A 14,241-nucleotide genomic window follows, 5' to 3' on the forward strand; every position below is an offset into this window, starting at 1 on the left:
CTTGGACGTGACTGTGGTTACAAGAGGTAAAAACCATATAAATACTGTTCGTTTTCTCACACATACCGCTCGTTTCGTGTCTTAGGCCATCAATGTGTACTTACATTTACGAGTCATTAAATCATGTTTAATTTGGACTTCTCTGTGCATGCTCTTTGAGGAAGTGACTGTAGACCTGCATTATATGACTGACAGACAAGAACGTTTTGACCTAAAAATATCAAAATTGAAACTACTGCGAAAACAAAGACACCTACATCTTGGATGCTCTTGAGGTAAGCTAAAACATACCAAAAATTTATTTCAAAGTGAACTATCCCTTTAACTCAATCTGTTCATCATTTAAAGCGCATGTGTCAAACTCTGGTCCTGGAGGGCCACTCTCCTGCAGAATTGAGCTCCAACCAGCTCTAAAACACCTGCCTGGAAGTTTCTAGTAATCCCGAAGATCTTGATTAGCTGGTTCAAGTGTGTTTAATTAGGGTTTGAGCTAAACTCTGCAGGACAGTGGCCCTCCAGGAACTGAGTTTGACACCCCTGATGTACAGCGATCGTGTCTCTTCAGAAAAATTTGGACTAAACCGCTCAATTCATATGGATTACTTTTACGATCTCTTTTTGAACTTTCGAAGCGTCAAAATGGTAGTTGCGTAGCTGTCAATGGAGGGACAGAAAGCTCTCAGATTTCATCAAAAAGATCGGGTTTGGAACGGCATGAGGGTGGGTAAATAATAACATAATTTGCATTTTTGGGAGAGCTAACTTTAAGTTTTTTATCAAATATTTTAACTAACACCTTTTAGTAACACTGATTGTTGTAATTGTATGCATAAATAGTCATTGCAATGTGTTGTTTTATGTCCATTGTAATATCGCACGTGTCGCTCTCAGGTTTGTACTTCATGGACGATGTTAGCGAGGGTTTGGACATGTACGAGGACTCTTCTCTTAATATGCACACAAAAACCTCAAAGGACAGAAGCCCTTTCACCATCCTCACCCCCTCGCATCTCAGAAACCGCTTTCTCAACTCCCTGTCTCTCCCCAGTAAGAAGGGACGAAGCCCCACTGACACTAAAGGCACAACCAATGTAGGGAAATCTCCCGAGGAGCTCCAGCTCATGAGACGCATCCGGACCGTAACCGAACCCTCGAACTATTCTCCAGGCCACTCGGGGCAGAGCGAGGTCTTTTACAATGGCAGTCGCATGTCCCGCAGCCCCACGGTTAGCCTTGAGACCTCGTTTGTGGGCATAAAGGCACTAGCAGAGCCGTACGCCACCGAGGGGAGCTCGGATTCGGAGGGCAGAGGCCAGCATAAGCGTGAGCGGAGCAGCAGGGAGCGTTTGACCTGCGACGGTGCCTCTGTGCTGCCGGGAGGTGGCACGTTTAAGAGCCGCAGTCAGAGCTTCAACACGGACACTACGACCAGTGGCATCAGCTCCATGAGCTCCTCCCCTTCCCGAGAGACGCCCTCTGCCGTGGGCATGGACACAGACTGCGCCAGCCTCAACACGGTGGTCAGCGCTAAAACTGTGAAAATGCAACATTCGCTCAGTCCTCAGGCCAACCATAACCACATCCTGTTGTCCAAGTCCAACTCTACCTCTTTGGTTCCTCCCGGGTCGGCGCACACACTGCCGCGCAGGGCTCAGTCGCTGAAGTCTCCCTCTGTGGCCACCATCAAGAGCCTGGTGGACTGCAGCTACATGTACACGAGCCCCCGTGACGCGCTGGGCTACGCCACGCTCAAACGCCTGCAGCAGCAAAGGATCCACCCGTCTCTGTCACACAGCGAAGCGCTGGCGTCTCCCGCTAAAGACGTACTGTTTACAGACACAATCACCATGAAAACACGGAGCCTCGACTCGCGGCTCACACCACGCAGGTACAGTCATTTATACTTTTTCGGCTTTCATTTAACTACTACTTATTTTTTATACTAATTGTTAACATAATTATTTTTGAGTACTCTCTCTCTCTCTCTCTCTCTCTCTCTCTCTCTATATATATATATATATATATATATATATATATATACATACATAGTGTATATATTCAAACATTCTGTATGTCTATGTACTTATGTATGTGTATAAAATGTAATTATTTAAATGTATTATTTATATATTTTTTTTTACATTTTTACAAGTTTTTATCAATTATTTTGTACTGTCTATGATAATGAATTACTATATTAAAATTATGGTATATTATGGTAGAAAAAATTACTGTAATGTACATTATTTTATTAACTACAAAATTACTGTAATGTACATTATTTTATTAACTATAAGAATTAAAAAAAATGTCCAGACACTACTGTAATAAGAATAAATCTAGTAGATTTTTTTTGAAAAATGTGTTATGATAATATAATGGTCCAAAAAGTCTGAATGATCTATATTTTCTTACCATAAAATTACTAATATATATATAAAGTATTATTAATAATAATTATATAATTTAATCATTCATATTTAACAATGTAATTAAATATATTTTGTATAATAAATGATATTTTATAAACATAAATAGATATATATTTTTTGGTTCTTGACATGTTCGTGACATTCACATATTGTATATGTGAAAGTGCAATTGAAGTTCAGGGTGTTTTTGCTGGTCCTCAGGTATTCTCAATCTCATAGAAGGTGTTCTGGGCCGTTCAGCTCCCATCGCAGGGTGTCCAGAACTCTTGTGCCATGGTGGGTTGATCAGCTCAAGACTAGGATCCCTTCATTAGCTCGGACCACCGTAGAGTTTCCGTCATAGAAACACTGTAGAGTACATGGCAACATCCTGTCTCATGCGACTACACTTCCAGTCATTTCCCCCCAAATAATTTCTCCATCTTTCACTCATTCAGTGAAAGAGTTGAGTGACTGGGATACTAATACGCGTCTCTAAGACTCGGTCAGATGCTTGTAGAAACAGACCTTTAGGAAAGCAGCAAACCTAGTTGATGTCGTGCTGACCCGGGATGCTCAATCTACTCCTGCAGATCCAATACAAACTCGACTCAAACTACTAAACAGACTTAGAAATATCTTTGGCTGCATCCCAATTCACAGATAATGTAGTTGGGACAGGGGTGATGTTTATAAAATCTACCAGGAACAGTTTATTTGGAAAACAGTGCATCATGCTACAGTAGCTAGCTATATATATATATATATATATATATATATATATATATATACACTAGGGCTGGGTAAAAAATATCGATTTCTCGATATTAATCGATTCTCATTTTTACGAACCGATATCGATTCTTAAATCTTAAGAATCGATTAGTCATCCTGTTTTCATTTGACGGATGAATGGAACATTGTAGCGCGCATCCCATCCAATAAATCGCAATAATCTTTGTGCTTTGTTACTATTGATACTAAATAAAGTCTCAAATTTCAAATTACGTCCATTTTCTTACGAAATTCAAAAACATAAATACCGTTTTGGCGCTGTGGCGTGAGATCGCTCTGGCTCAGCTCAAGAGAAGCAGGAGCGCACATGATCTCCTCTTCTGCCTTAATAACACCAGTTACAGCGCGAAATAAACAATGTTTAGAACGAACATCTGAAAGTGTGTTAAAAGATAGAGTACAACTTATCGAAATCCGTATCATGTCACATGGAATCGCTCAATCAGTGTTTCAACTAGTGATGGGCGATACTGCAAATTTCTGATCCGATACCAAGTAAATACAGGGCCAGTATCGCCGATATCGATACCGATACCGATACTTTTTCATTTTAAAAGCATGCATTTGAACTTGTATGCACTTGTGCTAGAGCAGTGTGTCATGATTTATGCAGGTGAATGCATCATTAATATGCTAAATCTGAACACGTTTTCATACTAGGCCTAAATATTTTGTAATTTGTGCTTTCAACTCCCCTTTAATTAGTCAGTGACTTTTACAAAACTACCCTAATTATAGTACTACCCTACTGTTCAAAAGTTGGGGGTCTGTAAGATTTTTATTTCTGTTAGTAAAAACTGTAATATTACAATTTAACAATTTAACATAGGCTATCTGTTTTCTATGCCATAGTAAACTGTAATTTATTCATGTGATCAAAGCTGAATTTTCGGCATCATTACTCCAGTCATGATGATAATTCATTTTAATATGCTGATTTGCTGTTCAGGAAACATTTCTTATTATTATCAATGTTGAAAACAGTTTCATATTTTGTTGGAAACCATGATACATTTTATGCAGAATTATTTGATGAACAAAGTTGAAAGAACAGCATTTATATGAAGTAGATTTTTTTTACAGTGTAAAACCCTTGACTGTCACTTTTGATCAATTTAATGCATCGATCCTTGTTGAATAAAAATATTAATTTCATAAAAAAGATCTTACTGACGTCAACATTTTAAACCGTTATGTACAGTTTTGGTTTGTTTATTGCGAAATAACTCCCGATTGTTTCTCTGTCATCTAAGCAAGGCTTCGTTTCCCAAACGCACTGGGCCTGTGAGCTCAGCGAAGCACCAGCATCGAACGCTCTCTGTGATTGATTGGTTTCGTCTTGTATACAGATGACTAGGAGAAAAGGTTCTATCCTACACAATTACCCGCTAACATTCGCTTATTTTTCCACTTAGAAGCTTAATTGCGTGCTAAATTAATAAAAAAATTACTGGTAAAAAAAAATACACATTTGGATCGATATTTTTATGTGAGGATCGATCCTTTTCGATACCACGTCAGTATCGAAGTATCGATACTTCAGGATCGATCCGCCCATCACTAGTTTCAACCGTGGAAAGACGTCAGTAAAACAACTTGTAAACAATGTAACGTCACATTTACCTCAGAAAAACCATTATGTGACCATAAACTCGTTAGTCAGCTAGAAATATTAATTCTAAAGAGGAGCATTTTGCTAAATATATGCACCATATTACATATTCATTATAATTTGTAATGTTCTTCGATATTTAATGCATGTTTGAATAAATCTGGCAAGTTTTTATGACAGCCACCATTTAAATGTTTATATTTCATATAACTTTATTATTATAAAAATAAATAAAAGTGTAATTTAAGTGTTTGTATAGCTACATATCAGTTAATTTTTACCTTCAATATTATAGTAGGCTAATGAAGCCTATAGGCTACAACTGACTCCCATAGTTTACAGCATTAGTTAAGAGATTTGTTTTCCTTGAGAAAATTTGCCATGTATTGTACCTGATATCCAAAATAATCAATATTGAATCGAATCGAATCGGAATCGAATTGCAAGCTTGTGAATCGAAATCGAATCGAATTGTGAAATTTGTGTCAATACCCAGCCCTAATATACACTTTGGTTTGGTATGCACTAATTGTGGTTTTGCCTACTATTCATTTTGTTTACTGGGATACAGCCTTTTTGTTTACTCAATTACATCCAGGTGTTTTGTGTTAGGATTCAAATTATTTGCTGAAGGTGGATGTCCAGGAGTAGGTATAAAATATTTTTAGTTGTTTCGTAAAAGTTGTTTTTTGTTGACTGTTTGTAGACCATTTTAATAAAAGTAAAAGTCTAGATGGAGATTTCTAGTTTTAGAGCTAATGTTTTGCAGTGCGTGTGCTTGTGTTCGCTCTCCTCGCAGGTTTTTGAAAGCTCTGAGTTTCGCGTCTCTGGATAAGGAGGACTTGCTGAGTCCGATCAATCACTCCACCCTGCAGCGCTCCTCTTCCCTGCGCTCTATGGTCTCTAGCGCCACCTATGGCTGCAGTGAGGACTACATTGGCCTGGCGCTACCCCTTGACATCAACCATATGTTTCAGGTTTGTTTTGTGTCGTGTACTTTTATTATGTGGAGTATATAGAGGTTTATGCAAATTTGATTCAATTTTCATGAGTGTTGATTCATTTGAAGATGCAGTTTTGTAACGTTTTTACCCTCACTATGGGCATGACATAACACTGATTGTGTGGCTTATTTATTAAAAAGATTCTGTCACTTTCCTGAGTGGATCAGACTTTTGTATTACTTATTATTTTCACCTGTCAAATGACAAAATGAGTTAAAATGTGCACTGCATTGATGCAGTGAGCTTAGTCGTAGCAACCAAAAAATGAAAAATATAGTTGTCGAAAGAACTGTTCTCTGTTTTTTTGTAGAAAATATTTTTATTTTATTTCATTTCATTTTTAGATGAAAGAAACATCATATTTCCAGAAGAGAACAAGCCCTCCTGCTGAAGAAAAATCATCCAAATTTATTTTTGGAGAATCTAATGGTATGTAGCATCATCTGTATTTCTAATATCATTAATAATTATGGTAACACTTTACACAATAATGTTTCATTTGTTAACATTAGTTAATAAAAATACAGCAGTTCATGTTAGTTCACAGTGTATTAACTAATGTCAATACACTGCTAATGTTGATGAGCACTTATTTTATTGGTTACAATGCAGTTAATGCAAAATAAATAACATAAAACGTAAATCAGCTTAACCTAAAAAGCTCTATAATCTAGCAGCCTTTAACCAGCAATATTGGAGATGCTGTTTCGGCCCCTTCAGGTGTACTTCACGCTTAATGCAGGCAGCGTCTGAGGGGTGCTATACTTTTAATACTAATTTTAATACTTTTTTGGGGGTAATTCCAGTTCTTCCATCAGCTTCCACTGTTGCCTACGCTTTTGTCTTCTTCTAGCGCTTCTCTCCTTCTTTACTGTAACCTTCAATACTTTCACCTCCTCTTGTGGTTTTAACACTTTCTCTTCACCCTGTGTCGCCTGTCATTGACCTTTGTTGTTGGTTACAAACAGTAAGTTCATGAACTTAAGTTTCACACCTTTTCTTTTGTCACACCATAATAAACAAAGGAAGTCAAATACAGTTGTTTATACCCTACATCCATGTCACTAAGTATTTTAGGTACTTTCCACTCATAGCATTCAAGGGTTTTTATATTTAAGCAAATGTGGCATTACTTTAAAAGCAAGCGAAATAACATTTCTTTGAAACAGGCAAATATCAATATCTAAAACAGAATATATTTTAAAATGTAATTTATTCCTGTGATCTAAAGCTGAATTTTCAGCATCATTACTCCAGTCTTCAGTGTCACGTGATCATTCAGAAATCATTCTAATATGCTGATTTGCAACATGGCTTACTATTATCTGTTGAAAACAGTTGTGTTGCTTAATATTTTTTCATGAATTTTTGATGAACAGAAAGTTAAAAAAAACATTTATATAGAAAGCTTTTGTAACATTATAAATGTCTTTACTATCACTTTTGACCAATTTAATCTGTGTGTTTCCCCCGCCTGTGTTCGTAGGTTTCTTAGACTCGTGTCGTGGTCCTCTGAAGACTCAGGTGAGCATAACAGAGCTGTTGAACAGCAGCCGGTCGGAGCAGCACCACATGCTGGGCTCTGAGGAGACTACAGGCTTACAGGAGCACACGGAGCAGAACTGCCTCTACTGCAGCGCTCTCACCATCCTCGGCTCACACACAAACAGCCACCTGAACAACACACACTCTCGCACAGGTGACTCACAATTACAGCATTTCAATCTTCATTAAAGGGTTAGTTCACCCAAAAATGAAAATGATGTCATTAATGACTCGCCCTCATGTCGTTCCAAGCCCGTAAGACCTCTGTTCATCTTCGGAACACAGTTTAAGATATTTTAGATTTAGTCCGAGAGTTTTCTGTCCCTCCATTGAAAATGTATGTACGGTATACTGTCCTTGTCCAGAAAGGAAATAAAGACTTCATCAAAGTAGTCCATGTGACATCAGTGGGTTAGTTAGAATGTTTTGAAGCATCGAAAATACATTTTGGTCCAAAAATAACAAAAACTACGACTTTATTCAGCATTGTATTGTCTTCCGGTTCTGTTGTGGATCCGCGTTCAGTGCCGCTGCTGACGTGTGTCTGGTGTGTGTGTGTGTGTGTATTCTGGTTCTGTTGTGGATCCGCGTTCAGTGACGCTGCTGACGTAAGACGCTGCTGACGTGTGTCTGGTGTGTGTGTGTGTGTATTCTGGTTCTGTTGTGGATCCGCGTTCAGTGCCGCCGCTGACGTAAGACGCTGCTGACGTGTGTCTGGTGTGTGTGTGTGTGTATTCTGGTTCTGTTGTGGATCCGCGTTCAGTGCCGCTGCTGACGTAAGACGCTGCTGACGTGTGTCTGGTGTGTGTGTGTGTGTATTCTGGTTCTGTTGTGGATCCGCGTTCAGTGCCACCGCTGACGTAAGACGCTGCTGACGTGTGTCTGGTGTGTGTGTGTGTGTATTCCGGTTCTGTTGTGGATCCGCGTTCAGTGCCGCTGCTGACGTAAGACGCTGCTGACGTGTGTCTGGTGTGTGTGTGTGTGTATTCTGGTTCTGTTGTGGATCCGCGTTCAGTGCCGCTGCTGACGTAAGACGCTGCTGACGTGTGTCTGGTGTGTGTGTGTGTGTATTCCGGTTCTGTTGTGGATCTGCGTTCAGTGCCGCTGCTGACGTAAGACGCTGCTGACGTGTGTCTGGTGTGTGTGTGTGTGTGTGTGTGTGTGTTTTCCGGTTCTGTTGTGGATCCGCGTTCAGTGACGCTGCTGACGTAAGACGCTGCTGACGTGTGTCTGGTGTGTGTGTGTGTGTTTTCCGGTTCTGTTGTGGATCCGCGTTCAGTGACGCTGCTGACGTAAGACGCTGCTGACGTGTGTCTGGTGCGCCCGAGCTTCGTTTACAGTCTGAGGGAGACGCACGCTGGAAACAAAACAATCTTCGCAAACATGTCTAAGGATTTCCACAGAGGAAGACTTGCATTTTTTTGCCCAGCCATATTTATTTGAACCCGAACACACGGACGCATCAGATACACGTCAGCAGCGTCTTACGTCAGCAGCGGCACTGAACGCGGATCCACAACAGAACCAGAATACACACACACACACACCAGACACACGTCAGCAGCGTCTTACGTCAGCAGCGTCACTGAACGCGGATCCACAACAGAACCAGAATACACACACACACACACCAGACACACGTCAGCAGCGTCTTACGTCAGCAGCGGCACTGAACGCGGATCCACATCAGCAGAACCAGAATACACACACACACACCAGACACACGTCAGCAGCGTCTTACGTCAGCAGCGGCACTGAACGCGGATCCACAACAGAACCAGAATACACACACACACACACCAGACACACGTCAGCAGCGTCTTACGTCAGCGGCGGCACTGAACGCGGATCCACAACAGAACCAGAATACACACACACACACACCAGACACACGTCAGCAGCGGCACTGAACGTGGATCCACAACAGAACCGGAATACACACACACACACACCAGACACACGTCAGCAGCGTCTTACGTCAGCAGCGGCACTGAACGCGGATCCACAACAGAACCGGAAGACAATACAATGCTGAATAAAGTCGTAGTTTTTGTTATTTTTGGACCAAAATGTATTTTCGATGCTTCAAAACATTCTAACTAACCCACTGATGTCACATGGACTACTTTGATGATGTCTTTATTTCCTTTCTGGACAAGGACAGTATACCGTACATACACTCACCGGCACTTTATTAGGTACACCTGTCCAACTGCTCGTTAACACTTAATTTCTAAGCAGCCAATCACATGGCGGCAACTCAGTGCATTTAGGCATGTAGACATGGTCAAGACAATCTCCTGCAGTTCAAACCGAGCATCAGTATGGGGAAGAAAGGTGATTTGAGTGACTTTGAACGTGGCATGATTGTTGGTGCCAGAAGGGCTGGTCTGAGTATTTCAGAAACTGCTAATCTACTGGGATTTTCACGCACAACCATCTCTAGGGTTTACAGAGAATGGTCCGAAAAAGAAAAAACATCCAGTGAGCGGCAGTTCTGTGGGCGGAAATGCCTTGTTGATGCCAGAGGTCAGAGGAGAATGGCCAGACTGGTTCGAGCTGATAGAAGGGCAACAGTGACTGAAATAACCACTCGTTACAACCGAGGTATGCAGCAAAGCATTTGTGAAGCCACAACACGCACAACCTTGAGGCGGATGGGCTACAACAGCAGAAGACTCCACCGGGTACCACTCATCTCCACTACAAATAGGAAAAATTTGCAAGAGCTCACCAAAATTGAACAGTTGAAGACTGGAAAAATGTTGCCTGGTCTGATGAGTCTCGATTTCTGTTGAGACATTCAGATGTTAGAGTCAGAATTTGGCGTAAACAGAATGAGAACATGGAACCATCATGCCTTGTTACCACTGTGCAGGCTGGTGGTGGTGGTGTAATGGTGTGGGGGATGTTTTCCTGGCACACTTTAGGCCCCTTAGTGCCAATTGGGCATCGTTTAAATGCCACGGCCTACCTGAGCATTGTTTCTGACCATGTCCATCCCTTTATGGCCACCATGTACCCATCCTCTGATGGCTACTTCCACCATGTCACAAAGCTCTAATCATTTCAAATTGGTTTCTTGAACATGACAATGAGTTCACTGTACTAAAATGGCCTCCACAGTCACCAGATCTCAACCCAATAGAGCATCTTTGGGATGTGGTGGAACGGGAGATTCGCATCATGGATGTACAGCCGACAAATCTGCGGCAACTGTGTGATGCCATCATGTCAATATGGACCAAACTCCCTGAGGAATGCTTCCAGCACCTTGTTGAATCTATGCCACGAAGAATTGAGGCAGTTCTGAAGGCAAAAGGGGGTCCAACCCGTTACTAGCATGGGGTACCTAATAAAGTGGCCGGTGAGTGTACATTTTCAAAGGAGGGACAGAAAGCTCTCGGACTAAATCTAAAATATCTCAAACTGTGTTCCGAAGATGAACGGAGGTCTTACGGGCTTGGAACGACATGAGGGCGAGTCATTAATGACATCATTTTCATTTTTGGATGAACTAACCCTTTAAACATCTTCCTCATTGTATAATTTTTTTGTGAATGTATGATATGATGCTGCTGCTTTCTGCCTGAAAGTGTTATTAGAGCTGGTGTAGGTTAGTGGAATACAAAAGTGGGATGTGGTCACTGGAAAGGTTGTAGGTTCAAACCGGTTCAAACCCCAGTGTCAATCCTACAGTCTCCAGATTTGGGTAAGAATGTGTCATTTATTCTTGTGTTGCTGCAGATCTGTCTGATGGTTTCTCTCAGTGGCACAACCAGCCTTCCCATAATCACCTAGAGGTGGTCGCCCAGTCCAAGTTCTCTGGGATCTCGGGCTGCAGCGACGCGGCCGTCAGTCAGGGCTCGGCCAGCAGCACTCCCAGTGCAGAGATCATACTGGGTGAGATCAGAGCCCATCAATGCACAAGACCAGTTCATGTTTTTCATGTTTAAAATCAAAAGTTGTATTTCTTAACATTAGTTAATGCACTTTGAACTGACATGAACAAACAATGAACGACTGTATTTTTATTAACTTACATTAGCAAAGATTAATCAATACTGAAACAAATGCAGTCCTCGTTGTTAGTTCATAATTAACTAATGTTAACAAATTAAACCTTATTATAAAATATTACCAAAATATCATTAGTTCAGTATAAAAAACAATGGAAAGTCCTTGATAGAAAAACAAAGAGTGTGTATGTGTGTGGGTCAGGTATTCCCTATGTCTTTGGGACAACAGATCCCCACAAAAATGGCAATATTAAAAAAAATTGGTCCCCTTTAGTTTTTGATAATGTCCATGATGGGTAGGTTTAGGAGTAGGGTTAGTGTAAGGGGAGAGAATATACAGTTTGTACAGTATAAAAGTCATTATGTCTATGGAGAGTCCCCATAAAACATGAAAACCTAACGTGTGTGTGTGTGTGTGTGTGTGTGTGTAGGTGGGAAGGCTATATCTGAGGACGGGCCAGCCTGCAGAGTTCTGCTGAGGAAAGAGGTTCTGCGGCTCGTCATCAACCTCAGCTCTTCAGTCGGTACCAAAGGACATGAAACCGGATTGCTGACGTAAGAACATCTGAGAAATACTGTGCAAGCGTGAGTGTGTGTTCTCATTTCATCCCTGTGTAATGTCTGCTGCCCTCTGCAGGATAAAGGAGAAGTTCCCGTACGCGTTCGATGACATCTGCCTGTACTCTGAAGTTTCCTTCCTGCTGGCCAACTGCATGTTCCGTCTGGCCTCGCGACGCTTCATCCAAGAGCTCTTCCAGGATGTGCAGTTCATTCCGGTACGACGTCACTCTGAAACTTCTCTATAAGAAATCTCTACCAGAATATTTTTATAACACCTAAACTAAAGAGTTCACAGTGCTCAGAAAGGTTTGTAGCTTTTGTTTACAGACTCTCAGCCATACTAGAGACCCCGATATTTAAAAGAAATCTGTCATTAAAATCATTAGCACACACACACACTGTCTGGTCCACTATCTTTGTGGAGACTCTCCATAAACGTAATGGTTTTTATACTGTACAAACTGTATATTCTGTCCCCTTACACTAACCCTACCCCTAAACCTAGCCATCACAGAACACTTTCTGCTCTTTTACATTTTCTTAAAAAACATCATTAAGTATGTTCATTAATCAATTTCCCTTGTGGGGACCATTGGCTAGTCCTCACAATGTAGGTGATTTCACGTTTTACTATTCTTGTGGGGACATTTGGTCCTCACAATGTGATAAAAACAAGAGCACACACACACACACACAGTTCTATAATTCTATATATGTCTGTATTTACTTATATTCTCTATATTTCTCTTTTACTTTGCACGGAAGCATTAATTTGTTTAAAAGTGATAGTAGACATTTATAATGGAACAAAATATTTCCATTTAAAACGTTTTTTTAAATTAAATTTTTCTTTAGAGAATCCTGAAAAAATCGTTTGCAAAAAAATATTAAGCAGCACAACTGTTTTCAACATTGATAATAATAAGAAATGTTTCTTGAGCAGCAAATCATCATATTCGAATGATTTCTGAAGGATCATGTGACATTGAAGACTGGAGTAAATTACATTTTTAAAATACATTAAAATAGAAAACAGTTAAATTGAAATAATAATTCACAATATTACTGAACAAGGTGGTCTCGGCTCGATCGAGCAATCACACCAGGGTTCGTTGTAATCAAACCAAACATGCCAGAACACACACACATGTTGACTGTGTTTCTGTCTCCAGCTGTATGATGAAGCGGAAGCAGTGTTGACTAAACCATCACAACCTGTTCCGGTGGAGACCGCAGAGTCTTGACACCTCCGTCAGCTTCCCCATCCCTCCATCATCCCACCTCCCATACGCCACAGAGACACACAGTTCATTGAAAGTGGATGGAGGAGAGGAAGGAAGCGATTACAGGAATCCTGAAACGAGCCCTGGACTTCAGACCGTGTTTCTGAACGAGGAGCAGTTTACCAAATAACGTCTTCAGACTGTGAAACAGGTGAACCGGAAACAAAGACTCGTTTTTAATAAAGAAAAAAAAATGCTGTTGACACTTTAAGAGCGCTGGATGCACCGATGAGAAAAACGTTTCTCTGCACTAGTGTGTGTGTGTACATATTCCTGCCATGCCAATGTTTCAACATATCACCTAAACACTACAAAGAATTCTGTGACGGCTTTGGATTGAGTGCAAATGCTTTGACTATGAATTTAGGACTTCCAGAAGAGAGAGAATGGACGAAACGTTGATTACATTTGTACTATTTATTAATTTCTCTTCTTTTTTATGCGTGTTGGGATTTTTTATGACCTCCAGACAATCAGAATTCAGTGTTTTGGGGCGTAGTGTCGGACATTCGATCCTTAGCGTCACGCATCTTTTGTTGGATATCTTGTCATCCGCAAACCTCTCAGAAATACTCTTGCAGGAAATGATCCTCCAATAAAATGCAAGCAAACAGCATGTGAGCACTGATACACACACACACTCCATCACAGAGCTGCTTTGAATGATAATAGTGCGGGTGTTTTCACCACCTCCAGGGTGAATCTCATGAAAGCTGTCATGTGCAGGTCATTTCTCATTACTATGAAGCGGAATTATGTGAGAAATGTGCTTGATTATCATAAAATTGTGTCATAATACAAAGGATCGTAATGGTCCGAAACAATAATTGCATCTTTTTTTTAATCTGATTTTGGAGTCAAGTGAGATTCAACCCAATAATTTGGATCGGACGAACAGCGTATAACGTTTGCAGACTCATTCTTCATATCTTACTATGCCGGTTCAGTGCTGTGGTCTCGTCTCTGATCTGATCTGATGGGAATCGGCGTTTAGTTTGACTCTGACCTACA

General features: G+C 40.7%; 1 protein-coding gene across 1 annotated transcript in view; it reads left to right on the forward strand.

The window, feature by feature from the left end:
- The window catches only part of rictora (RPTOR independent companion of MTOR, complex 2 a), a 39,307-nt gene extending 25,583 nt beyond the window's left edge, over positions 1 to 13,724 (forward strand). Inside the window, exons 31-38 of the mRNA XM_056254820.1 lie at positions 892 to 1,888; positions 5,618 to 5,795; positions 6,167 to 6,251; positions 7,309 to 7,521; positions 11,115 to 11,270; positions 11,818 to 11,941; positions 12,024 to 12,162; positions 13,120 to 13,724. Of these exons, the coding sequence (XP_056110795.1) occupies positions 892 to 1,888; positions 5,618 to 5,795; positions 6,167 to 6,251; positions 7,309 to 7,521; positions 11,115 to 11,270; positions 11,818 to 11,941; positions 12,024 to 12,162; positions 13,120 to 13,191 (1,964 nt within the window). The 3' untranslated portion in view covers positions 13,192 to 13,724. The remainder of the gene's footprint in view (positions 1 to 891; positions 1,889 to 5,617; positions 5,796 to 6,166; positions 6,252 to 7,308; positions 7,522 to 11,114; positions 11,271 to 11,817; positions 11,942 to 12,023; positions 12,163 to 13,119) is intronic.
- The last annotated feature ends 517 nt before the right edge of the window (positions 13,725 to 14,241 follow it).

Source organism: Rhinichthys klamathensis, unplaced genomic scaffold, assembly GCF_029890125.1.
Source record: "Rhinichthys klamathensis goyatoka isolate OS25496 unplaced genomic scaffold, OSU_Roscu_1.1 h1tg000114l_1, whole genome shotgun sequence".
In the NCBI taxonomy this organism is placed as follows: domain Eukaryota; kingdom Metazoa; phylum Chordata; class Actinopteri; order Cypriniformes; family Leuciscidae; genus Rhinichthys; species Rhinichthys klamathensis.